This window comes from Rhinolophus sinicus, linkage group LG16 (genome assembly GCF_036562045.2).
Source record: "Rhinolophus sinicus isolate RSC01 linkage group LG16, ASM3656204v1, whole genome shotgun sequence".
In the NCBI taxonomy this organism is placed as follows: Eukaryota; Metazoa; Chordata; class Mammalia; order Chiroptera; family Rhinolophidae; genus Rhinolophus; species Rhinolophus sinicus.
In genome coordinates, this window is record NC_133765.1 from 33,675,248 (window position 1) to 33,701,896 (window position 26,649).

At 41.3% G+C, this 26,649-nt stretch overlaps 1 protein-coding gene across 16 annotated transcripts in view; it reads right to left on the reverse strand.

Annotated features, from left to right (window-relative positions):
- IFT81 (intraflagellar transport 81) overlaps nt 1–26,649 on the reverse strand; it is a 148,338-nt gene that overhangs the window by 56,761 nt on the left and 64,928 nt on the right. For 14 of the 16 annotated variants that reach the window (XM_074321753.1, XM_019733941.2, XM_074321747.1 and 11 more), the window contains 7 exons: nt 8,922–9,080; nt 8,288–8,391; nt 7,544–7,724; nt 5,354–5,443; nt 2,520–2,585; nt 2,100–2,210; nt 1,075–1,159 (listed from right to left, as the gene is read on the reverse strand). In XM_074321753.1, coding sequence (XP_074177854.1) covers nt 1,075–1,159; nt 2,100–2,210; nt 2,520–2,585; nt 5,354–5,443; nt 7,544–7,724; nt 8,288–8,391; nt 8,922–9,065 — 781 coding nt within the window. In that variant the 5' untranslated portion in view covers nt 9,066–9,080. Of the gene's footprint in view, nt 1–1,074; nt 1,160–2,099; nt 2,211–2,519; nt 2,586–5,353; nt 5,444–7,543; nt 7,725–8,287; nt 8,392–8,921; nt 9,081–11,154; nt 11,432–11,528; nt 11,668–26,649 lie in introns of those variants that run through there. The other 2 variants (XM_019733946.2, XM_074321744.1) reach the window with 2 other exon arrangements.

A 26,649-nucleotide genomic window follows, 5' to 3' on the forward strand; every position in this document is an offset into this window, starting at 1 on the left:
CTTTCACTTAATGTGTTTCTGAGGTTCGTACATGTAGCATGTATCAATACCTCATTCCTTTTATTATTGAATAATATTACATTGCATGGAGAGACCACATTTTGTTTATTCATTCATCAGTTTAGGGACATTTGGGTTGTTTCTACTTGTTGGCTATTATGAATAATACTGCAATGAATATTGCTGTACAAGTTTTTGTGTGGACATATGTTTTCAGTTCTCTTGGGTATTTAGATATTTAGAAATGGAATTGCGGGGTCAATGGTAATTCTATGTGTAACATTTTGAAGAACTGCCTGTTTTCTAAAGAAGTTGCACCATTTTACATTCCTACCAGCAACATGAGGGCTCCAACTCCTCTCTACATTCTCACCAACACTTGTGATTGTCTGTCTTCATTATTATAGCCATTCTATGTATTGTATCTTAGAGTTAATATTTCATAGACTACTACAGAGAAACGAATTAACTCTCTATTGCTGGGTATTCACAGTGGAGTATTTCTCCACTTCCAGTGGGAGCTTTGCTCTGTTCTTCCACTTTACGTGGTCTCCCTTCCGATGAACAAAAACACTTTAAAAATGCCTAGGATGGATTTCGGGGTGTAATCTGGGATAGCAAAACAATTTATTCTCTATGTAAAGCTAATGTAACAACAGAGCCAGGGATACTCATATTATATATTAGCACGACCCCAAATATGAAAAAGCACTCAGTTTTAAGGGTCCAGCATTTTATCTTTTTTTTTTTATAGCCCTGGCTCTTAAACGATGATTCACATTCTTCCATCCATCTTTTTCTTAACATTCATCTTAAGTATGGCACACACTACAGAGCCCCCATCTACAACAGTTTTCATTACCTTTCATTACCTTTCACTCTCTACAAAACACTGAACAGGAATTTAAAAACCCAGGTGAAAACTTAAGAGTGTCTTCACTAGCTAGGAAATGGTGCTCTAAATGCTGAAATATCACTTGACCAAAATTACCATTAGTTAATTGCTTTACGAAAGATGACTGATGTAAGCTAATATTCTCTGATCATCTAGACCATATATTAATTTCCACTTACTTTCAGGCTTTGCATCGGCAGCTGCATGACGCATACTTTTCAGCTGGTTTTGTATTCTTTGCAGTCTCTGCACTGCATGAAATAGCTTTAAAATACAATTTGATCCATTACTTGCTTAGTCTGTTAAAACCTACCACTCATATAGACAAGCAATGAAAAATACAAGTTCCACACAATTCTTGTGATATAAAAGCAGTACCTTGTCATGTAAAAAAAAAAAAAAATTTTTTCTTTAATGATTTGTTGAATTTGGTGATCAAGGAAAAATACTTTGTCAAAGAAATATATGTACCAGGCTCTTCTTATTATAAAACGTTTTTCTTAACTTTAAGGAATATAAGCATTCTCACAAATGATGTCTCAGAATCAGAAATTGATGCTAAGCAACCATTCCGGGCCCAGGCAATGCAGTTTACTGCTGTAGTGGAACTACTATGACGCCAAGTCAAGTTCTAAGACAGCCCAACACCTAAACTGTCCATTTAGAAGGAAATGGAGACGATTTGAACTATATTTTTAATGCATAAGTCTACTCGGTTTTAAAACAGACTGCGAACAAAATAAAAGTAATATTTTCTGGCCAAATTATTTTTTCCTTAAGGCAAAGTCTAAGAATATGGAATACAGGTGTTTTTGAGCCTTGCCATGGTTTACTTATTTGCCACTGGAGTGAAGTGTAAAGGATCCTACGATCAGTGGAATAGAAAGGATGTTCTCATAGCCCCAGAATCTCAGGACACCCTTGAGAGATTCTAGAACTTTTATCAACAGCAATGAATATTCTGTAATGTTGAAACAACATGAGTTAAGCATAGGCCAAAAGGATAGTCTACAGATACATACGGAGTATAAAACCCAAAAGGTGGTATTGTTGCTGGTGGCACCACAAAATACTCTTAAAAAAGTGTTTCATCGTGTTCACAATGGGAAACATGAACTACAATTCTAACATTCTTTCTTCACATTTGAATTACCAAAAGGAACTATTTCTTTCATCATGAGAATATAAACTCTTAGGTGGATACCTGATTCTTTTGTTCCTGTTTTTGTTGTGCAAGAAGTTCTTCTCTCTCTTTTTCAACTCGAAGTTGTCTTGCTATTTTAAGCATCTGTTGATGATTCTGAACTGTCTCCACCTACAGTGAGGAAATAAGTAGTACATGTTACTGTCAGGTTTAAGAAAGAAATCAGCATGTCACGTGACTCAGACATCCACTTACCGTTCCTTTTGGTAAACCATACTCCCTAGAGATTCCAGTAAAGCTCCACACCCCAGCTCCTTAAAAACATTTTGGGCTACTGCCTAGGGAGATTCCCTTTCAGTGTTATTTGAGTTCATCCTCAGATGTACACCATGCCTTGCTTAATCTTTATTTGCATTCCTAAGTCTTTGCAAGTGCTTGGGACTTGGGGCCAAAGTCTTATAGTGCTAATTCTTGCCTTACCCTTTTCTTCAAACGTTCAACTCTCTTAATGAGCTGATCCTTTTCTTCCTCCATTGCACTGATATCCTAAAAAAAATGGTCAAGAAGACATGATAAGAAAAAGTATTTTTTGTAGAATTCAGATAAGAATTTCATGTGATTATGGATCTACCATTTTCATCACTTATAACCAGAGCATTAAGGAACAAAGGTCCTCATTTGGATGAAGGACATTTCTATTTCCCCTCAGGGTTCTTTACATGGTAATTTATTTGGCAGGTTGGTGTTCATCAAGAAAAGCAACTAAAACAGGTTATAATGTAGCAAGGTAAAGTTGCCAGCCAGCACATTTGTGTTCTGATTCCAAATATGGACACATGACTTTTCAAAAATCTTCTATAATGAAAAGTATGTAGGTCTAAAAACATGAACAACAGCTGCTGACATCCCATCTGCTCTGCTAAGTACCAAACTATATATTCTGCCAATTTTCCATTAAAATTATTTTTAAGACTACGGTATTTTCAAGACATAACTTTGTATCTGGTTTTGTCAATTAACCAATTCCCTTCTTAAAAATAAAGACTTCAAAAATAAGCTACCTTCCTTTTAACCAGCTCCATAATATTTTCTAAAGAAATCAAACAAAAAAATCCTTCCTAAACCTAAAAAACTAATAGCCTAACTAGCACAGTAATACTAAAAAGGAAAACTATACATAGTAGTCAGTATTGATAGAATTTGGGGAAATAGGCATTCTTACTCACTACTGGTCTCATTGTATGAAAGAACAATATCAAAAGTCTTAAAATAAATGTGTATACCTTCTAGACCAGTAATTCTGCCTCTGGAAATTTGTCCTAATAACATATCCACGAAAGGTCACTGAGTTGCTATAAGGCTTCTCATAGATGCTAATTATATCTAAAATTTGGAAATGACCCAAATGTCTGAGGATTGTCAAATGGAACTATAGTATATAATACAATGAAAGTCATTAAAAATTATGCAGAAGAATGTCTAATGACATGAGAAAAAGTCATAATATGACATTACTTGAAAGCAGCAGATTACAACATTTATATATAATACCAAGAAAAAGATTTAAATAGATTCACTAAAATGTCAAGAGCAGTTATCACTAGAGCATGGAATTATAAGTGAAGTATTTTTTTTCTTTTTATTTTTTTTTTCATGTATTTTATTGGGGAATATTGGGGAACAGTGTGTTTCTCCAGGGCCCATCAGCTCCAAGTCGTTGTCCTTCAATCTAGTTGTGGAGGGCGCAGCTCAGCTCCAAGTCCAGTCCCCATTTTCAATCTTTAGTTGCAGGGGGCACAGCCCACCACCCCATGAGGGAATTGAACTGGCAACCTTGTTGTTGAGAGCTTGCGCTCTAACCAACTGAGCCATCCGGCCGCCCCTCTGGGAGCTCAGTGGCAATTCGTTGTCTTCAATCTAGTTGTGGAGGGTACAGCTACTGGCCCATGTGGGAATCGAACCGGCAACCCTGTTATTCAGAGCTCGAACTCTAGCCAACTGAGCCATCTGGCCACCCCAAATATTTTCTACCTTTTACTTAATCATGTTTTCTATAAAGAATATGTTCAAAAATACTTTCTTTGGTAATAATTAGTGAAATTAAAATTACAGACCCTATGTTATCATTTTTGATTACTCATATGACATAATAGAGAAATAGTAGATGGACATTTATCACTCTTCTTCCACACTACGTTGTAAGTGTCTACTTACAGGTCTTTCTCCCCCACGAGATGTGAGTTCATCTTTCATTCCTAATACATTCAGCAAACTCTTACTGAGAACCCACCATTTGCAGGGCACTATGATAGGCAATGGGAATATAGAGGTGAACAAGATATAGAGACATGGTTCTTGGCCTCATAGGGCTTAAATACAGTTGGGAAGACAGATATTAAAGTAATTATAAGTATAATGAGTGTTATAAAATGAAAAGAACTGGGGGAACTAATCTATCTAGGGAATCAGGGAAGGCCTCCCTGCAGAAGCAACTCCCAGTGTTTCCTGATTGAGTTAGAAGGTAAAGATGGCATTGATAACTCAGGAATCATAAAAATACAACGTCCATGAAAGTGAGAATCAGCAAATATTTGGGGAAAGAACTTACATGCCTGGTGAGAATGTAAAACATTTTTTGGAGAACATTAAGTATCATGCATCAAAAGTCCTAAAACTTTCCATGTGCTTTAAAAAAGTAATTCCCTTTCTAGAAATGTATTCTAAGAAAATAATCACAGATATGCAAAAATAAATTTATGTAGAAGACAATCATAGCATTATCTATAATAGCAAAAAATAAAAATAAAAAATTAAAAAAAAAACAAAAAAACAAACATGGTTAAACTATCCATACTATGGAGTACTATTTAGTCACTAAAAATCATCATTTTGTAGAAAGATAACATTCTATGATATAATGATTTAAAAAGCAAAACACAAATAATCATGGACAGTGTGATCCCAAACACACACCACACACATGCACACATGCCTGACAGGATATACAACAAAATGTTAACAACTGGAGAATTTTTTCCTTGTTGTTCTTTTCCCTACTTTTTATAATATATATCAGATATCTATATCTATATCCATAGTAGTGGTCTATAGTACACAAGGACTCATTGTGAATTTACTCTGGCCTCATTCATTTCTTCAGTGAAGAACTAGCAGAGGTCCTACAAAACAAAACCTGTCTTTTGCTATCACTAAGTTTCCATATTGTCTTAAAACTCATACTGAATTAACTAAAATCAAAAATGATAAAGCTAGTATTATTCAAATTAAAAAATATTGTATTTTCTTTTCTTTACCCTTCTTATTTCTGCGGTAGAAAATCCAGATGTCTTAAGCTGCTGACATTCTTTATGCAAAGCTTTAAAGGCTTCCATCAATTCTTCATACTAAAAGAACAAGTTAAAAAACTTATAAACTAATGACTAGAACCAGTAGACTTTTCTTCATCAAGTTATCTATTAACTTACAGTAATTACTTAAATCATTACAAGAACAGAATTAAAAATACATCTTTAAACATTTATATAGGACACAAAAAAGTAGGTCTGTACAATCTGGTCACTAAATACTTCTTCCGCTTCCTCTTTGGTTACTTTCCTACCTCACACTCTATATTCTAGCCACATTAATCTTTTAGCCCCTGGAACATTCCACACTCTCCCCTCCCGTTTACACACACTATTCCCTCTGAGAATACTGTATGACTCTCTCATCCTGGGTAACTCCTATTCATCCTTCAGGTCTCAGCGTAGATACCATTACCTTCACGGAAGGCTTTTCTAGCCCTATATCATGATATCAGACTAGATAAAACGTAAAATTATAACTGTCTAATTACTTGTCTGTCTCCCTCCCTTAGATAGTGAGAGCTAAAAAGACAAGAATCATATTGATCATGTATACTTTTGTATCCCTGGGGCCTAGTACAGTGCATAACTCATATAAGTGTTCAATAAAAAAATAGATTAATGAATGTCAACTCTTACCAAAAGTTTAAAAAAATAGTATTTTTTTTGTGGGCAATGACAGGAAATTAATATTTTTCTTGACTGATCATATCCTACAAATCTATAAATCATTCTAAAATTCTTTATTCAGAGAGATCATCTTCATTTTTTTATTAGGTCTTGGCTAAATGAGTGGCTAAGGTGTAAGCCATTTTATATACACACCTCAGAAATGCTTCAAGAACAAATATGTCTTTATTATCATTAATTCTTCCATTAATTAGCTGGGCATATTTAGTAAAAACTATTAATAAACTGCCTTCAGAGGAATTCGTTTTTATCAAATTTATTGTTGGAGGAGTATAGGGAGGAGAAAATATTTCGCATTTACACTTCCCTATTTCCTACATTATATAAAGCTTTCAAAGGTAGGGGCTGGGGTGGTCTCGTTCTGCTATATTTCTCCAATGGCATCTAATATAATATTTGATATAATGTTTGCATAAAACTTTCAACCCCAGAAATGTCTTAAGAGATCAACATTGGCTCTATTTTGAGTTACTGCCATGGCTACCCAAAATAAAAAAAATATGGAAGAAAAAACATGTAGTTATTTTGATGCAATTCAAATTTTGAGCAGAGACCATATAGAAGCAACTCTACAAAATCCTGGAGGTAAAAAGATGATAAGACATGATACTTGTTTTCATAGACTTAACAGTCTATTGGGAGAGACAGACTGACAAACCACTCACAACTGGCACAAATCAGTCTAGGTACACATTATGGAATAAAAGCACAAAGTGATAAACACAGGCACTTTTTCGTTTTTTTAAATCAAAAGCCTTTGGAATCTTAGCCCTGAATCCTCTCTTTCCATAGTCTCTGATCAGCAATGTACTTTGAATCCCAGGACACAGGAGCCAGACCAGCCAGAATCCTTAGCAGTAATGAGCTTTAAGACCTTAAGGCCCAAACCCAGTATTAACCCCAAAACTCTAGTGAGAAAAGTGTACTGAAATTTCAAAATCCTGGCCCTTTGTCTACCTTCTGCCTGACTGGAAAGTCCTCTGAGATTGCAAGCCTAGCTTCTTTATCTATATACAATCTTTCTGGGGACTCGTACATGCCAGTTTATCTGAGATAGTGTCAATTTACACCTTCTGTCCTGGTGTAATTGTCATGACAGCCCCTTTCTCTCTGATTCGGGTGACAAATTGTACAGTCACGTAACTGATCAGCAAAGTGCCTTGCAGTCCCACACCCAGGATCCTGTCTACCCACAATTCTTAAGTAATAGATTATCTTCAAATCCTAACTTAAAAGGTTTCTTTTTTCTATCCACAAACCCCTATCACTGAATTGGTGCAAAGTCAATATATTGATACATGATTACAGTTGAACATTAGCTGATAACTGCTTTACTTTTTGGTGCTACCTAGAAATATAGAGACAGAAAATAGAGATTCACACATATTTGAACATGTGCACCTTGAAATCACCATTACAGTTAAAAAATAATATTTATATATTGACTACCTGTTTATTGGTATCAGCCACAGTTTCATCCTGAAGAAACTCATTGGGTACCTCAAGTTTTATTAAAAAACGGGCTAAATATGCTCTTTTCTTCAATTCATTAGTCCTCTGAAGAAGCCAGTGGAGCACTGGGTAAATTACAGGTTTACTTCCAATCACCAGACCCTGACGAAAAGTACTCCTATGGAAAGAACACACACACACACACACACAGGTTGATAAGTAAACCTTGAAAAGAAGTCACATTTACTCAAAATCTGATTTACAATATGCTGCTTGCATTCCATGACTATTTTAAAAAGATAAAACCAAAGCTATTCTAAAATCAGTCTGTACATCAACAATAAACATAAAATTAGGCCTTTAACATATGTATCACTAGAATATATGGGAAGGTTGTGTTGGAACCATTAACTAGGACAGTCAGCCTTAATACTTCACTTCATTGACTGGGCAGGTTTAAGGTACTGTTTTTATCTAGGATGGCTACAGATGACAAAATGTAATAGATTTGCCTGACTTTCTTGATTAGGAGAACAAACGGACCCTCGTAAGGCCTCGATGGTTAAATAATTTGCATGACAAAATAACACGAAAAGTTCAAGATTATTTTGAAAGTCAATGATGTTTGGAGGCCATTGGCTTAGGGAGACCAGGAATTGTCAAGGAAGACTGATAACACCCTAGGAAGGTTTGGATAGTAAAGCATTGTTTTAAGAAAGCAACAAGTGATGAGAGTCTTACATGTCCGTGACACTTCCTGGAGGTTTATATTTAAGGATACCAAGAAGGCTCAACATCCGTTTGGCTGTCTGCTCTGGCATCTCCTCTCTGATATCAACAACTTGCTAACAAAGAAAAAAATTGAAAAAATAGGTTATTGCTATTATGTCTAACAAAGAACAATATTTAAACTCACAAAATTGTTCTGCTGGAGCGTAACAGGCACAATGGTCTCTTCATAGAACAGATTAAGTATGGAGGTCCCCAGATTCCATGTGACAGTGCATACAAGTCAGATCAGGATTCATATTAAAAATGTCACGCTTAAAAGTCTCCAGTGGAAAACGGTAGACAAGAGACATGAGCTGACTTGCAATACAATAAAACCTTTTATGAAAGCATTTTCATTCCAGGACCCACTCTATGTATGTCTGGAAGTAGAGTCGCTAAGGTACAAGTAGATACTGTAATTTTTGCACTAATGGAAAAAACTTAAAGATCATTTACTATTGCACTGCAAGCATAAGGCCTGTAAAATAAGATCTTATGAAAATAAGGCCTCGATGGTTAAATAATTTGCCCAAGACAGATATTTAGAGGCAGAAACTGGTTTTCCTGCCACCTTTTTCATCACAGAGGAAGGAAAAACTCTTACCTTTGGGTCAATCTCTGCCAGAACATCATTGAGAACTTGTAACAGTTGCATCGGCTCCAGGGAATCAAATGTGATTAAATTATAGTTCTTCCTAAAAGGCTCCTTATTGAGACTGTCCACAATGGATTTGATTTGATCACTCATAATTAGGTCTAATAACTTAAAGAGTAAAAGTAGAGAAAAAAATATTCCTCAATATTGACAACAATATTCAGGAAAAAAACAATACTAAGTTTACAGGAAGTGAGCATGAAAAATACAATTCTACATAACATACAAAAGCTGTGACCAGGATTATTTTGTTGAAAGAAATCAGAGTGTGAAGACTTTACTATGAATGCTATAATATATACTGTTAATATTTAATGCCAGATGTTTTTGTACATATATCTGGTGCGATAGTAATCACCTGAATTAACACGGACAAATGAATACTAAATCCCACTCACTTATTTATTATTTTTTAGTAGTAGCCCATGTTTAAAAATTGGGAGATATTTTTACGTGAAAATCCAGATTTCCACTATCTCTTGAAAAATCAGATCTGGCAGCCCTGGGCCCACAGTTTTGCGTGGCCACACCCAGCGGAAGCTGAGTAGAGGCTGCAGCTTTAACCTTTCACTTATTTTGTTTTGGTTTCCTCCACGCAGCACTTTCTACTCATAGGCATCGGCTCTGTCACCGTTGAGGAAGTCAGGCCTACATTAACTTTACCTTCAATAAGGTAACAGGCTCATGCTCCAGGTCCCCACCTCTCCCATTCCAAGTCATTTGTAGGTTTCTCATTGCCTACAAAATACAGTTCAAACTTCTTGGATTTTGAGACACTTCAAGATCAGCTCGATTTAGCCCTTCCCAACTTTATTTCCAAATCGTTACTTTTCACCCTTTCAAACTTCAGCAGATTGAAATGGTCACGGCTCTCCAGCTGTTCCACCTCTGCCTTCAGTTAATGCTGTTTTCTCTGCCTAGAACTGCTCTCCCTTCTTCCCTCTCCAGTAGTGCAAATCCTAACTGTTTCTCAAGCTCTGCCATCCAAATGCACGTTCCTCCAGGAAATCTTTCTCAAGCTATCCCCCAGGTTCTGCATCAGAATAACAGCGCCTGCCCTCCAAGTTGACCGCACTTTTCTATTGTGTACTAGTTACTTATGTCCATTTTCTTTTCTCTACTAAATTGTAAATTCCATGAGGATGTATCTGTGCCTAATTCCATCTTTGAATACACTGCATCTAAAATAGTGACTTCTTCCGCTAGACTCAATGAAGTTCATAGGCCCAAGGTAAAAAAACACACGTAAGTGTTAAGTAGGTGAGCAGTGAGGAAGATCATACTTAAAAAAAAAATGCAGTACACCTGAAACTAATTTAAAAAAAAGGAATATCTGATTATTTAATTGCTGAAACAGCTTTACCAACGTTCCTAGTGTTTCCTGCATGAAGGTATCACTTGTTTAATGAGGGGAAAAGTAGGAGAAATTTTGCAGGCAGGCAATTTTTTTAACCAGCAATGTTAAAAAATGAATTAAAAAATGAACTGGTAAAAAAAAAAACAGAAAAAAAAAACTTCAGTACTCCTTAATAATTTTTAACCATGTTATTTTTTTATCCAAGGCATTAGTTGGGGCAGCATGCATCTTGCTCTGAAATAGGTTTCTTAAATTCGGTGGTTGGAGATGGATATTTAGAAAACATTAAAATGTAAAGACATTAGCATTTCTCCATAATCATAAAATTATGAGTAAATGATTATTATTGTTAAAAAATAAGTCAAAAACAGTAGAAAGGATAATCAATGTAGGTTATAAATTTGAAGGTTTTTTTAAGCTGTGAAGAGAAAACCTTTACATAAATTAAAACCCACATTGGAGATACAAGTTTTCAAAAGTATTTGAAGTGAAAGTCCATGTCATAACCCTCACACACCTATATAATTTTTAGTGATTCTGAAATTATATATATATGCATATATATATATATATATATATATATCAATTTTTCCCTTTCAAAACAAACATTTGAATAAACGAGTAAAACGTTATCAAGGAGAGGACAAGAAACTAGTTGGGTTTCCCGCTGGTTGCCCACCAGAGATGGTCACCCACTAAGGACAAAGATGCCCTGAACAGGTACTGGCTGTCTATGCCCAACGGGCTCTGTGCTCTAAAATTAGCAAAAGCAATTACTCTCCCTCTTCCAGCGGAAAGTCGCCATACTAATTCACAAGCACTTACCCTCGTAAGAACCCGAGGGGGCGGGGAGGGGTAAGAATTAAAACCAGGACAAGCGTTTATCTGGCACAACTCGGGACAGAAACCACGCTGCCCTGGTCTCTGGCTGGCACGGCCGCTGGACCAGCAGACTCGTAGGATTCCCAAAAATAGTGCCCCCGACCCCGGGGCCCAGGAGAGGAGATAGGGGGCCCACATCTGACCCGGGGCAAGGCCTGGATCACGGTGAGGCGCCGCAGTGGCCGACCCCCGATGTGGGGCTTTAACTGCTGCGACCCCTTCACTGGCGAGATGCTGCACTGGGAAGGGGAGGGGAAGGGCGTTCTCTCCTATTTCGGGGTTCGGAGAGATTTCCGACAGCGAGTTGGAGAAGTTACCTCAAATTCTCCTCACGGAACCACTTTCCCCCACCCCCAGGAGGTATCCGGGGGTCTAGTAGGATCCTAGAGACGAACTCCTTGGCAACGGTTGCTAGGCAGTGGCGCGCGTCACTTCCGGCAAGGAGGGCCGGCGCGTTTCCGGGGGCCGGGGCAGGGGAGCGCGCGCAGCGGCCGAGGCCCTAGAGGGCGAAAGGCGGAGGGAGGGATGAGGGATGCCGGGCCCTCGTGCCGAGTGGGTTCCTCGGCTCTGAGCCACTGTGGGCAGCGTAGAGAATTTGGGGTTGTTACCGGTAATAAACCTTTCCGAACGTTCTGCAGTTTGCGTTTACAAACATTCTCTTCATTGACCCAAGTTAAATGAGTCTGCCCCTTCCTCCCTTCCCTCTTTTCCTCCCTTCCTTGCTTCCAAAAAGGACTAGCGGGATTTAGGTTTAGGAAGCATTTGGCCTGAGCTTCATATTTAGGTTTTTGATATAAGCATCTCCAAATTAGGTCAGACATAGGAATAACTGTAGTCTCTGGCAGGGTTAAAAGAAGATACATTCATCATAGATTTCAGTTTCTTTGTCACATTACTGGGCCAAGTAGCCTGTACTGGGAATTAAATTTTTTAATTCCAGTCATTTTTTTAATAGGCTGAGAGCCTGGAAAAAAAAAAAGGAAATGCCTAAGGCTCCTTAGGGCTTCTAAGAGCCTCTTTTTAGGCACCTGCAGAAATGAATGAAGTCCTCCTTGCGCCTTCATGGAGCTCACGTCCTATGAGGTAAGCAGAAGAAAGATCTGCCCAGATTACAGATGAGGCCAGGAAGTCTACTGGAACAGAACCCCCCTCCCCCCACCCCCCAAAGCACTAACTGGCTTGGGAGAGGCCTTACTTGGTGAATGGTATTTTGAACCCCTCCCCCATTAAACTGGAGACCACTGAACTTTGTGATGCCTAGTGGCAATGAAAAAATGGGGGAAATGAAATTCCTCACCCCCTGAAAACTTAGTTGCTTGTTCAAACATCTTGGAAGAAACCAACTATAGATTTAGCATCAGACTTCTAACAAAACAAATTCCCCGTTAGGCTTCCATATGCCTTGTACTGTGCTGGCGGCTGGGGATGCAGTCAGGGGAGAGCAGGAATTACTGGCCCCTGTCCTCTGGAGCTGACAGTCTAGTGCAGGGAGACAAGTGAATGGGCAACACCTAAGCAACTGCGATAAATATAAAAGGACCCAGTGATGGGGGAGCCCAGAAGTTTATCTGGGGGCTGAAAAGACCATACTATCAGGAGAGATTCCATCAGACAGAGTGATGTTTAAGGATCAGTAAAAACTAGCCAAACAGGAAAGGGGAGAGTTTATCAAGCAGAGGGAACAGAACACTCCAAGATGGGTCCATTGCTGGCTGCCTTCTGACCATTGAACTATCAAGTGAAGACACTCTGCAGGGTGCTTGGAGAGAAACCGAGAGCAGTCCCAGCTCACAGATAGATACTCATGACCAGGAGGAGGCAACACTTAAAACCTTGACAAATTAAATAACTCTGGGAGAAACAATAAGTTTCATACAAGGAGTTACATAATTAATTAATCCTACTGTGTGTGTTAGGACATTCTCCTGGCTGCCCGGATTTGAACCCTGGGTCTGCCATTGTGTGGCCTTACCTCTTTGAGCTTCTCTCATCTACAAAATGTGGCTATAATAAAACCTTCCTCAAAAGGGTTGATGTGAGGATTAAGTGAGTTGCTACAGGTAAAGCAATTAGAATAGTGCCTGATATTGGAAGAGCTAAAAACTAACCTTTCTTCCCCTCCTTTTTAAAAAAGGAGATAGTTAGATTTGCTCCTTTTATAGACTCTACAGATGTAGGCTATACAAAGATAATACTGGTTTATCTAGTAGTTTCTGGTTCCTCCTCTGCTTGTTGTTGCTATTACTGAAACATAACATTTCAGTTATGAGAATACAGTCCTGTGTAAATTCCAGTAAGCAATGGAATCCACTCTTTGCACTCAAACTTGAATGGATTTTATGCTTAATGTGATTGCTCTGGAACATGGGAAAGAATGTGAAGCACGCTTCCTGAAATCCATATATTGAGAAGTTTATATTTCAACTTGAAGCAAAAAAGAGAGACATAAGCCTGCACATTGTTGGGTCCCTACCTATATTTAGGGCCCAAACACAGGCCAAAGGAAGACCTGTGTGGGGACAGAGCCAGGAGCTGAGACCCCACATGACACCCTGCATGACAACGGGCTACCATCCCGATTCATTTACGATAAAAAGACTCAATGAGATGTCCAAGAGCTTCTCAGCAAGTTTCACAACAGTGAAGGCATCGCTATCCCAAGTCAAGCCACCCATGTGAAGACTTTTGCTTTTCCTTAGATGCTATCTTGTCTTCCTTGCAAGCTTCCAAAGATTCCTCTTGGCTGAACTATATTTGACACACTTTTAATAGGTGAACGGAAGTCCCAGTCATATGAGACAGCCCTTTGGAAAGATTCCTACTTCTACCCTCTCTCTCCTTTTTGTTTAATAGACTTAAGATATAATCACATGCATACAATTCATCCATTTAAAGTATACATTTCAATTTCTTTTAGCATATTCACAAAGTTATGCAACCATCACCACTATCTAATCCCGGAACATTTTTATTACCCCAAGAAGAAACCCCGTTCCCTTTAGCCATCATCTCCCAGTTTGCAATAAAAACAAAATAATGCCACTTCCCAGCCCTGACAACCACTAATCTGTTTTTCTTCTCTATGGATTTGCCTTTTCTGGACATTTCCTATTAAATGGAATCATAAAATATGTGGCTGTTTGTGTCTGGCTTTTTTCACTTAGTACAATGTTTTCAAGGTCCATCCAGGTTGTAGTGTGTGTCAGTACATCATCCCTTTTTATGGCAGAATATTTCATTGTATGAATTTTTGTTCCTCCATTTATCGGTTGATGGAAATTTGGATTGTTTCCACTTTTGAACATAATGAACAATACTGCTATGAACTTTGGTGTCCATACCTCCACTCTCGTATGAGTAAAGCACTTCCATTGACTAAGTCAGGTGAGCAGGGTGTGTATGAGTAATGGGGATATGGGTAAGTGTGTGTGTATATGGGGGGGGTGTCCATTCATTCTTGGGTTTGTGTTTTTCTTTCAATTGTTGTTAATTTGTGGTCTCTTGGGTGCTCATGGCTGTAGACTACAGGATCCAAGATGTGGATTCTTCAGCAGTTTTTGGTTGTAACAACAGACTTGTTGAAACCTACTCATCCCTTGTTACCAAAGCACTAAAATTCCCAATCTGCTTCTCACCAGAAGCCCTCTGATAAGAAAATGATGTTATGTAGACATGAACTTTAAATGTTCACCGGCCTCCAGTGGAGGAGAGGGTGGGAAGGGGTGTGGAGGAGGTGAAAGAGAAACTGGAAGCGGCCCCTTCCAACTCCCTTAATTTAATCTTGTAGATACTGGAAGGAACATACACATCTGTGAACCTCTGCTCTGGTTATTTTGAGGGAGGGGGAAAAAAATCACTGCTGGTCAAGTGTATTTTTCAAGACTCAGTTTAATACAAGATAAAAATAAGGAGGGGTCATTATTTCATGCAATTGTAAAGTCCCAGGATATTACTACCTTCAGGTATGGCCGGATCTATGAGCTCAGAGATGCTTTGACATTCTTTCTCCATCCATCTCGCTGTCTCTTATCCCCACTTTCCTCTGAATGGGCTGTTAGTAGCAGGGGGCTTACATTTTTCCAGCCTAGCAACCTCAGTAAAAGTACAATCTTTTCTTCAATAGTTCTAGCAAATTCCCAGGGCTAACTTTCATTGCTCTGAAGTGTGTTAGACCATTCTTGAATCAATTGCTATACTTTGGTGGACACAATAATAGACTGGGTGACGGTGACTCCTGAAAAGGAAGGGTCAAATTCTGTTACCAGAGGTAGAGATGCTATGCAAACAGGAACAACAGATGTCCTGTACAGGTGGTCAGGGAAGGTGGTTGAATCTTAAAAGCTGGGAAAGCAAAACCAGAAGAGAAAGAAATGAGCCTATACTTACTGTGGGGAATATCTGTATCAATGTGAACTTTCTCCCTGATTTCCTACCAACAAATTATCTTTCTTCAATTGTGGGCCAAAAGGTATCATGGGATAACAGCAGTCCCTCTAGGTCCCCACAAAAACCTGAGGATGCTGTGAACATAATGTCTCCTGCCCCTTCACATTTCAGAATTTCCAAACAAGAACTTTCCTGTGCAGAGTACAGAGAAGCCAAGCCAATTTTCTGTTTTTGGTATTAAATTTAGACCTTTCATCCTGACCATGAGATATTTCTGGATTCTGCACGAGTATTCAGCGAATGCCAGTTTTCAAGATGCTATCCCATCTGGGGCTACTCTGCACATTGCCCACTTTATCTCATTCTTTTAAAACTGGGAAAAATGACCCAGACACAGGAACAAATTCGGAAGTGGGTTATTCTGTTATCCATTAATTGTCATTTAATGCCTTAGCCATCTAGGTTACTTGGAGATGAAAGAAACTAAATTTAAATGGAAACCTGAATTGAGTTTTGCAGATATCCCAAATTGTCTCTGCTCTGGCAAGTTAATCCTGTGGGTATGTTTAGTTGCAGAGTGTGCTTTCCTAAAAGGTAAAAAAGAGAAATAATATGTGAAATTTTCACCTGAATGGATGACATGGCAGAGGTCTTATTCAATATGTGCTTGGTACTACATTTTTGTCAAATTGTATTTTTAATGGGTTTGTGAGATTAATGAGCAATGTCAAAGAGTCAAGATAATATGCAATTCATATTAATTCCTCAGTTATAAATATGGATTGAAAAATAGGAAGCACCTAACATGCTTACTGGGCTCAAATAATAATCCATTTCATCACTGAGTGCTTACTGTATGTCAGGAACTTTGTTAAATACAACACATGTGTATCAGAATTTATTAAAATATTAATTTATGTGTGTACTCCTTCTGTTTTCCCTCCTCTTGAAACAATTTGCATTGTCTTGAGTTTTGCAGGTTGGAATCAGAAGCTGTACCTCCTGTTTTTGTAAAGGTTTGAAGTCTTTGGAGGAGATTATGCTGGTTGTCCTCAGTGGGGGAAAAAGAGAAAAGGGTTCCTTATAAAGTAAGAAGAGAGAAGGGAGATGCTAAGAAGACTGGGAAAGGGTCACAGGTTGATCATTCCAGGCCAGCTCCCGAGAAGGGGGAAATACCCCAAGGCCACACCATGAGTCTGGTGGCTTCCACTGTGGCCAAAGCTTTCCTTGTCCCAGGCCTGACATGCAAGCATTAATGCCATTGGATCTGAAAGGGCCAGGCAGCCTGCGATGATGGGTGGGTGACTGAGCAGTCACCAGGATGGGCCATTGACAGAAGACTTCAAGTGACTCTCTAAAGCTTTCCCACTGCAACAAAGCCCAGGGACTTGGCACCTCCCAGGATGTGTATGAGGGGGAGATGCCAAATAATGACAGGATGGAGGCTCAGAGTTGGCTTTCAGTTGGTTTTAAAATCATATACTTCCTCTTGCAAATCTGAGTAGTGGACTGAAATGGATAACCTCTGTATCAGTCAGCGTCCTGGCAGGATAAAGATGGCACACTCTGGGCAATTGAAGAGAACTTAATAAAGGACTATTTATAAAAGTGTGGACCGGGTTTAGGGAAACCAACAAGGTTACCAGCCATGGCTGCCCTAAGCCTGAAGCAGCCAGAGAAGAGAACAGGCACCAGAAGCCCAACAGAGCAGAGTATGGAGAAGGCTGCCCAGTATGAGGAGCCTTTAGATACAGCCAGTCTGACTTCACGTCACTCCCACCCTCTGATCACCCAGACTGGCTTCCCATTAGCGAAAGCCAGCAGGGCGCCAAAGGGGCAGGCAACCCCTTGAGGTCATCCATGCAGACTGGCCTCCCAGGGAAGGAAATGGCAGAATGGGGACCTGGAAGGGCAGGCTGAATGAATTATGAATAGAATTATCTATTGAATTACAAAAATGATGAGCAATAAGGCCTTGTGAAGTCAGTTGAACTACGCCCGTCTCCCAGCCGCCCTGGCTTTCTAGCCGAATTCCAAGCATCGCATGGAGTGAGGCCTAACTTCATTTCAGCACACTGCCGCCTCCCACATCATCTCATTTAAGCCTCACAACAATGCTAAAAGGACAATATTGCTTTTTCCCATCTTATAATTCAGGACATTGAGGCCTGGAGAGTTAGTAGAGGACCCAAAGTCACACAGCTAGTAGCTGGCTAAGTCGAGACTCAAACACAGGTCTGCCCAATCCCAAAGCCATTCAATCAACCTCCTAAACTGGCTGAAACCTGGCTCAGCAGAGTCTGGATGAAGGACTGTAACAGACCTCTGAGGAAGGAAGCAAAGGGATTTTCTGTGCGGGATGGCCAGGGTTAACGCGCTGTTTGGCTCTGCCTGCCTACAAGGGCTTTGTCAAGGAAACTTCTCTTACCCATGGAGGCTAATGGTTCAAAATCCAAGTGCTTACCCCGCAATCAAAGGGGGGGAAGACGGAGAGAAAACACTTGGCCAATGATGGGAAAAAAGTGTATTTTCATTTCAGATGCCTTTCAAGTTCTTTTTTTCCCAGCTGAGTGTTGGTGTATTTATAGAATTCAGGGGGAGTATTTAAGGGTAAGCAGCAGTGGAGCTGCATTTTGGGCCATCAGGAAGCTCCAGCTCATGCAGGAAAAGGTTGATGGGAGGGGACAAGAAAAGGCCAGGAACAGTGGGGCATTCTCCTTCATGCTGCCAAAGCCTTTTCTCCCTCCTGGGCTGACGACGTCAAATCAAGATCTGTAAGAATGCTATAGATGGAATTATAGAATCAAACTGATGGACAAACAGATGAGGTGCTAAACAAATTATGGTGCAAACATACACCAAAATATTATTCAGGCATAAAAAGAAATAAAGTACAGGTACATGTTACAACAAGGATGAACCTTGAAAACATGAAGCTAAGTGAAAGAAGCCAGACACAAAAAGCTACATATTGTATGATTCCATTTACATGAAATGTCCAGAACAGGCAAATCCATAGAGACAAATGCAGATTGGTGGTTGCCAGGGGCTGGGGGCGCAGGGGACAGGGAGGGGTGGAGAATGTGGAGCAACCGCTTAGTGGGTACAGGATTTCCCTTTGGGGTGATGGAAATCTTCTGGAAATAGATAGAGGTGGTAGTTGTACAATATTGTGAGTGGACCACATGCCCATGAATTTTCCCTCTAAAAAGGCTAATTTTATATTACATGACTCTCACGTCAATTAAAACAAACCACAGCAGCCAGGGCTTTGGGAGGTCAGCCGTGCTCCCCAAGCCTTCCAAGCTGTCTTTGCTCTCTACAGCTGAGGTCACATGCGTGGCATGGCGTAAGGCCTAATTTCATTCCAGGCTTCCCTTCTCTCTCTACTCCCCAACCACTGGCTTCCTTTCTGTTGCTCAATCACACCAAACCCATTCCAACCTCAAGACCTTTGCACTGCTCTTTCTTCTGCCTGGCTCTTCTTTCCTCAGATCTTCCCCAGCCTGGCTCCCTCTCTTCATTCAGGTCTCAGCTCAAATGTTACTTCCTCAGGGAGACCTTTTCTGACCCGTTTACTAAAGTAACCCACCTACCAGTCACCCTCCATCACCGTTTTTCAGACTCTTGGTAAGGGCCTATTAGTGGGTACTGAATTCAGTTTGAGAGGTCTTGATGAACATTATTTTAAAAAATGAAGTGGAATAAAAAATATCACACAGAATAAAGGTAAATACTTCTGTGCCAGAAATACACATTTTTTTGCTGTGTAACAAACCAACTTTATTGGGCCTAAAACAACACCTTTTCCCCCCACAAACCTGTGGGGTGACTGGGCTCAGCTGGGCAGTTCTGCTCAACTTGGTATCTGCTGGGATCAATCACCATGTGTCTTGAGTTCAGCTGGGGGCTCATCTGGAGCTAGAACATCCGAGAAGGCTTCCCTCCTTCCCCAGCTTCAGTGCTGGCTGCCGTTTCTCCCTCACGTGAACTCTCTCTTTCTGCTTGTGGTCTCTCATCATCCAGTGGTCCACCCTGAGCTTCCTTACCTGGCATTGAAGTACTGTTAAAAGATAAACTGAGGCATATTAAAATTTTTAAGAGTTTATTTGAGCAAAAAATTGATTACCGGCGGGCAGTGCCAAACCGGAAGTGGTTAGGAGTGTATTCCACTGACGGGAGCCAAGGGAAAGACTTCTGTAGAGAAAAATGTGGAAGCAAAGAAAAGAAATTATTTGATTGGCTATAGCTAAGAGCCTAGTTGGCTGTTTGTGATTGGTTGTCCTTTGTGTTTTGATTTTGTAACCTTGAGGCATTTATAGGCTTAGATTTTGGTTTGCTTACATAGGCTGCCATGGTGGTAAAACCACATTAGTCTAATGGCCTCCTTGTTTGATTAATTTAACAGTACCAAGAGCACAAAAGTGAAAGCCATCAAGCCTCTTAAAGCTCAGGCCCAGAACAAGGACAGCGTCGTTTCCATCACATCCTATTGGCCAAAGCAAGTCACAAGACCCACCCAGACTCAAAGAAAGGAGAACCAGACTCTACCTCTCCATCAGCGAGTGGCATGTGCATACCAGCTAAATTGTTGGTCGACATCTTTGCAGGCAATCCACCACAATTGTTTTGGGAAAATTTTATTTCAGTTTCGTAAACATGCATGTGTGTTCATTGGGTCACATAATAAACATTTCTTGCTGTGTGAGTCATAGTCCACAGGTTGGAAAAACACACTTCTTCCACATCCCTTTTAAAATTTCTTCCATAACAAGTTGAGTACTGTCTGAACTTAATTTACTTGATTGTGTATGTCCCCCATTAGACTATAAGCTCCCTGAGGTCTGTCTTGTTCACTGCTCTATCCCCAGCACCTATCAGGACTTTGGCACTTAATAGGTGCTTAATAAACATCTGCCATTGTTGAATAGATAGTAACAGCTATCATTTATTTGGTGTTGTGCACTTAAAAGCATTATCTCATTTATTGTGTTCAACACATATTTGAGCACCTACTGTGTGCCAGGCACTATTCTAAGTGCTGGTGAAACAACAGTGAACAGAACAGACAATAATCGCAGAGTTCACATTTCAATGTGATACTACAATAGTTATCAAGTAGATTTGTTACTATTTTGACAGATAAGGAAACAGAGTCAGAGAGGTCGGGCAACTTGCCCAAGGTCGCACAGCTAATAATTTCACCCTGACACCTGGCTCTTCTCCACTCTGCTGCAAATGTTGGGTTTTGCCCAGCAATGGGCCTAAGTGGTTACAGATCTCAGTTCCTGCCATTGCTTCTCTGAAGCATCAAACTTGACTTTCTCAGAATCAGACACGAGCTAGTGCGATGAGGTGAGTTCCATGACCTCAGAGTCCCTGCCCACCCCTCCCACCCCCAGTCTGTGACCACAGCTCACACCTGGGGTGTTGCAGATTTGAGCCACAGGTCTCAGTCACCCCTACTGTCTTATCTGCATGTGACATCCCCAAGTGGCTGGGGCCTTGCAGGCCTGGCAAAGAATGCAGCCCGAACAAAAATAAACCTGCCACATTCCTTGGCAGCCCCCTGCCCCTTCCCGCTCTCTAGCCATCCATCCTCACAGCATAGCTTGCCAGGGAAGGCTGAAAGAGGGACAGCGGGGTGGAGGAAGCAAGTGCTGCTGCCGTCCAACCCCGAGAAAGAGAGGGAGAGGGGAAGAGAGGAAGAGAGAGAGAGAGAAAGAGAGATCACCTTATATGGGAACGTGCGCAGACAATGTGTGGCAATGGCTTAGAGGGCAGCAGAGGTCAGATACCAGACAGATGGAAGAAATTAAACATGGGACAGAGCGTGTTCCTGGGCCCTGCAAACAGCTCTTGTTTCGCAGCGAGTTTGCACAAAGCCTGGCCCCGTTTCCTTTTTTGCCTAAGCCGAGCAAGATGTGTGTCCTAAACTACAGGACTTTGAGCCAGGCCCGGATTTTGGCTTGGCAGAGGTCTCAATCCCCTGAAGTCATTTCTTGGGTGAACAAAACTCCTCTTTGCAAATTAAAAGGAAAAGACTGGGCCTATTTCCCAAGAGTTTCCAGTATCTCCCTAAAGCACATAAATTAGTGGTTAATGAGTAAATACTCCTTCATTTGTCATTCATTCATTCATTCATTCATTCATTCATTCAACAAATACAGAAAACCAAGTCTGCACTGAGCCAGGGACCGGGAAGACCGTGCTGCTGGTGATATGTTACCATTTGTTGATTTGCACTCATCTAAATATTTCAATTCATAATAATTTACTTAGCACCTTCCATGTTCTAGTCACTGGCGATACAGAACACTAATCTAGAATCATCTGGTCGCTGACCTGTGGAGTTTACAAGGCGGGATGAGTAGAAATGACAGGTATAGAACAGAAGATCCCACTGGATCCTCCTAACGGCCTTTTGAAGTAGCTATCATTACCATTTCCATTTAACACAGGGTTTCCCCACCTCAGCACTACAGATATTTTGGGCTGGATCATTCTTTGGTGTCTGTGTGTGGGGTGGGGCTGCTTTGTGCACTGCAGGATATTTAGCAATATCCCTGGCCTCTACCCACTAGATAACCCCTCTCCCTCCAGTTCCTCTGGAGTAACAACCAAAAACTGTCTCTAGACATTGACAAATGTCCCCTGGGGGACAAAATCACTCCTGGTTGAGAATCACTGATTCAACAGATGAGGAAGAAGAGGCTCAGGGCCGGTTAAGAAATGTCCTAAAGGTCATCCATTGGCAAGGAGCACCTCACACCTTAATTGCTCCAATTCCAAAGCCCATTGGCCTGACCATTGCAATGTTAAACCCTGCTTCCTTGACAACCGACTATTGTGGGTTTGGATGGTTGTAGACTTCACTAGCTCATTCTACAAAATGGACGTCATCTGTGTTAGTTCAGATCTTCTGAGAAGCAGATACCAAGGCTAGCTTAGACTTGCAAAAGATTTACTGGGGATTTATTTATTCATGCCTGTGAAGGATAAAGGGGAAGAGAGGAAGAGTAGGCAGGAGAGTCTTGTCTGTGATGCTCATCTGATACCTGTGGAAGGAGAGGGGGAAGGAAGGATTGGGTAGGAAGGACCTCAGACAGCAGTGCAGTGCTAAGAACGTTTCCGCCATGCTGATGGGGAGTTCCTAAGCCAAAGTCACTTGTAAGAAGAATCCCAGGTTAGGCAGCAGTGGAGCTGCACGCGCACTCCCACTGTGCTCAGTCATTGGCTGTGGGCAGCCCGGGGAAGTATGGCCTTGGCATGAACTTGGGGCATCCAGAGGGATGGGAACTAGGGCTGTCAGTCAACCGTGCTCTTTGCAGCAGACTCTCCTGAAGGAGATCTGAGTGATGAGTGAGTCACTCTGTGGCTACCACATCGTCAGAGAAGTGCTGCCCAGTAGTTACATTCACCTCAGAGCAAGGAGATTTAAAAGGCACCACAGAGGCCGTTGGGTATCAGACCCAGGCTGGCATCCTTTAAGCAAAGGGTTCACTTTCCTTGCACTGACCTGAGCTTCTCAGTGATCTTCAGTCAGCTCCAACTTGGGCATCATGAGCAAGGAGGTACAGAGTGCAGACTTGAGGGGCGACGTGGTAGCTTGTAGATGTGAGTACTCTCGGAGCCTCAGTTTCTCCATCTGCATAATGGAATGAACCTGCCTTATCTCATAGGGTTGATGTGAGGACTGAACAAATGTTTATGGAATTGCTTTTCAGGAGAAGATGGAGGTCTTCCTGCATGAACTTTCTGCCCATCACTTGGTTTTGTATGATCATCTCCCTGTTAGCCACCCTCTCATCCTTCTAACTAAGATTCGACTTGGCACCTACACAGGGACAGCAAACTAGCTTCCCAGGGCTAAATTTGACAGGCAAGTTGTACTTGGCTCACAGAATGCTAAACTTTTGTCCCTAGCAATAGGGAGTGGTGGGGACTGTGGCAAACTGGACAGTATGTCTCATCTGAAGCAGGCAGCCTCTTCTCAGCTGTAGCCATCTGCTACACAGCATATTCAGATTTTTGAAATTTTCAAGGAAACCCAGAAATCCAGACAGTTCCAACAAATGGAATTGAGTCACAATGGTCTTGATTGGCCTGATCTAGGCATGTGCTCATCCATCAGCCAATCACTGACCAGAGGGATGGAGTGTTCTGATTGGTCAGACTAGGTCATATGACCACCTCCAAACAAGGGTATGAAGTTAGCTTCACCCAAACAGGAGCTGAGGGTTGACAGTGGGGAAGAAGTGACTCCCCAAAGGAAAACCGGGTGCTGCTATCAGAAAAGGGAATGAATGTAGAACAGACCAAAAAGAGCAAATACGCATAACACCTAGGATCTTCCCTATCACTAACTCCTTCCCTCTAACCTTCCAATATGCACCAGTCTTCTCCCCTAGCCCTGTCCTGCCTTTGTTCCTGGGACATGCCCTTCCTCTCATTGCAAGGCACTCCTTTTATCCTCTTTCCTCATTCAAATGGATTTCAAGGCCCAGGTCAAGCCCCCCATTCAACCACTCCAGGCAACAATGAAGGGGTTCTTCTGGGAACTCCTAGTACAGTGAGAACCTGAACCACACACTCCAGCACTCAGCTCCATAGCTGTTGAATGAATGAACGAATGTATGATTTGCAATAATTAGAAAACAGGGCCAAGATTAGAAGGAAATAAACACAAGTGTTAACAGCAGCTGTCTCTGAGTGGTGGGTTATGGCGCTTCTGGCTTTTCTTCTTTATTCCTGCCAGTATTTTCTACAATAAAAAAACACAAATGATACTAGTAAAAAGGAAGTAATGTGAGTCTGGTTTGCAGCGAGATTACAAGCAAGGTGAAGACAAGGGCCAAGTGTTGATTCTGTCCTGTCTCCTAATTCCTGGCAACAGGCACCAACGTGTAAAGAGCTAGTTAGTCACTGGGAGCTCAATTACAGCCTCAGGGCTTGTAACAGAAACTGTTGATTCCCTTCCTGAAGCCAGTCCTCCTTTCCTCTTTCAGACTCTGAACCCACATTCTGTGAGGTGTCCTCCCACCTCCTCTCACTGCCATGGGCTCCACTGAAGCAGACCCCAGCCCCACCCTTCACTAGAGGGTGGATCCTGGTCAGTCTATCTCAGCCGTGGTACTGCTGAGCCGGAGGCAGGATCATTCTGCTGGTGTGGTTCAGTTGCTGTATGAACCAGCTTGGGGTTTACACAGATAATGTAAAATTTTCCTTAATGTTTAAGCTAATTTGAGTTGGCCTTTCCTTTACAGCATCTTAACCAACCCCGGGGTCTGATAAAGACATTGCTCAAACATACATGTAGAATGACCATCAAAAACAGCGGTTCTTTGGGTGGTTGGGGGTGGATATCAGAATCTGAAGTTGGGGACAGGACAGGTGTATCATTTGACAGTCCCTTTTGAGTACCACTGTTGATCTGAAGCTACTCCAGTTCCACACAGAATGCTAATAACCCAGGCAGATGCTGAGACAGAGAGAAGGGCTTAATTCCTTTTGCAAAACAAGGAGCAATATTTGGACTAGACCCCACTATATCCCATCACAACAAGTTGTGTAGCTTTTAAGCTAATATTTCTGGGAATCCGCCAAACAGCTTCTAAGATAGAGCTGATTAAGAAAATGCTAAGTCAAATGGCATAACCTCTAGAAGCCTCAGTTTACTCATCTGTAAGCTGGATAGAATAGAGAATTTTCTGATACAGAGAATCAGAAAGTGCTTCACAAAGCATAAAGCGGGTAATGGGTTATCAATGCTAAGCAGCCCAGACATACAGCAATGCATTCCTAGCGTTCAGTCTAAATTTAGGATATGGTGTGACCAAAATTGTCAGTGAATTGTGGATTGTTTATATGTGGCTTTGTTAAGTTTCTGAGGCTCTGCTTCCTCATCTGTATGCTGTTGCAAGACCTCATTCTGACTGTGCACGGAGTAGCAAACAAGGACCGTTGAAAAAGTGAAACCTATACCACTATTATCATTTCACAATTCTCTTGTCCCAAGTCAGCAGATAGCAAAACAGAAAAAAACTGAACTTTGAGGTGGACTCCAGAACGGATGTTGGTGCATCGCTGCCCTCTGGTGGTCAGTAGCGGTGCCACAGGTGGTTTCAGAGCGGAGACCGTCTTTGGAGAGGGACCCCTGGGAAATTGAGGCGCAGAGACAGGAAGAGACTTGGCCGAGGGCACCTAGCTAGCTGTGGACAGAGCAAAGTCTCGAGTCTAAGACTCCCTACTCTTCACTCTTTCTAGAGGGCAAAAAATGAGGACTGGAAAGTCACCCACTATGGTTTCACTCTGCTAGGCTCTCAGGAGCTTTTCTAGGTGATCTTACTAGGATTTTTCTTTCTTGCCCGCCCTTGCCATCCAATCTGCTTGGACTTCCTGCCGTTTTATTCATACCATTGTAGCCAGAGTTCTGATGGTTGCTGGGTGATTTACAAAAATGAACTCGGATCCTTACAACTGCTTTGTAAAGTGGACCAGGACCTAAAGATCAGGGTGGTTCAGACACTTTCCCAAGGTCCAACAGCTGGTAAGCACAGGAGCTGGGATCTGAACTCTAGCCGGAGACCCCCAAACCCACATTCTAACTGCCACTAAAAAACAAAACTAAGTAAAACATCAACTTGTGTTGAAAAGATAATTAATGGTAACCTTGTATTTTTGGAATGCCCACAGTGGTACTCGCTGGGCAGACACACAAGAGGGAAATTTTTTGAGCACCTGTCCTACTGACACATATATGATCTTGAATCCTGTCTACAATATGGAGGCACAAAGGAGGAAACTGAGTTCAAAGAAGTTAAGAAATGTGGCCAAGGTCATTGGTGAAAGCTGCCATTCAGACTGTAATCCCCCTGTTGGTGTCAGTATATAAATAAACTATGCTCTTCAAAACATAAATAGAGTAAGTATACGGTAGCCTGGGTCAGGCTAGACCACAGGCCTCTGCTACAACACCCCTCTGACTCTCCTGTAAACCATCACCTTCCTGGAGGCCTCAGGTTTCGACGTCCTCCTGATCTGGGTTCGAAC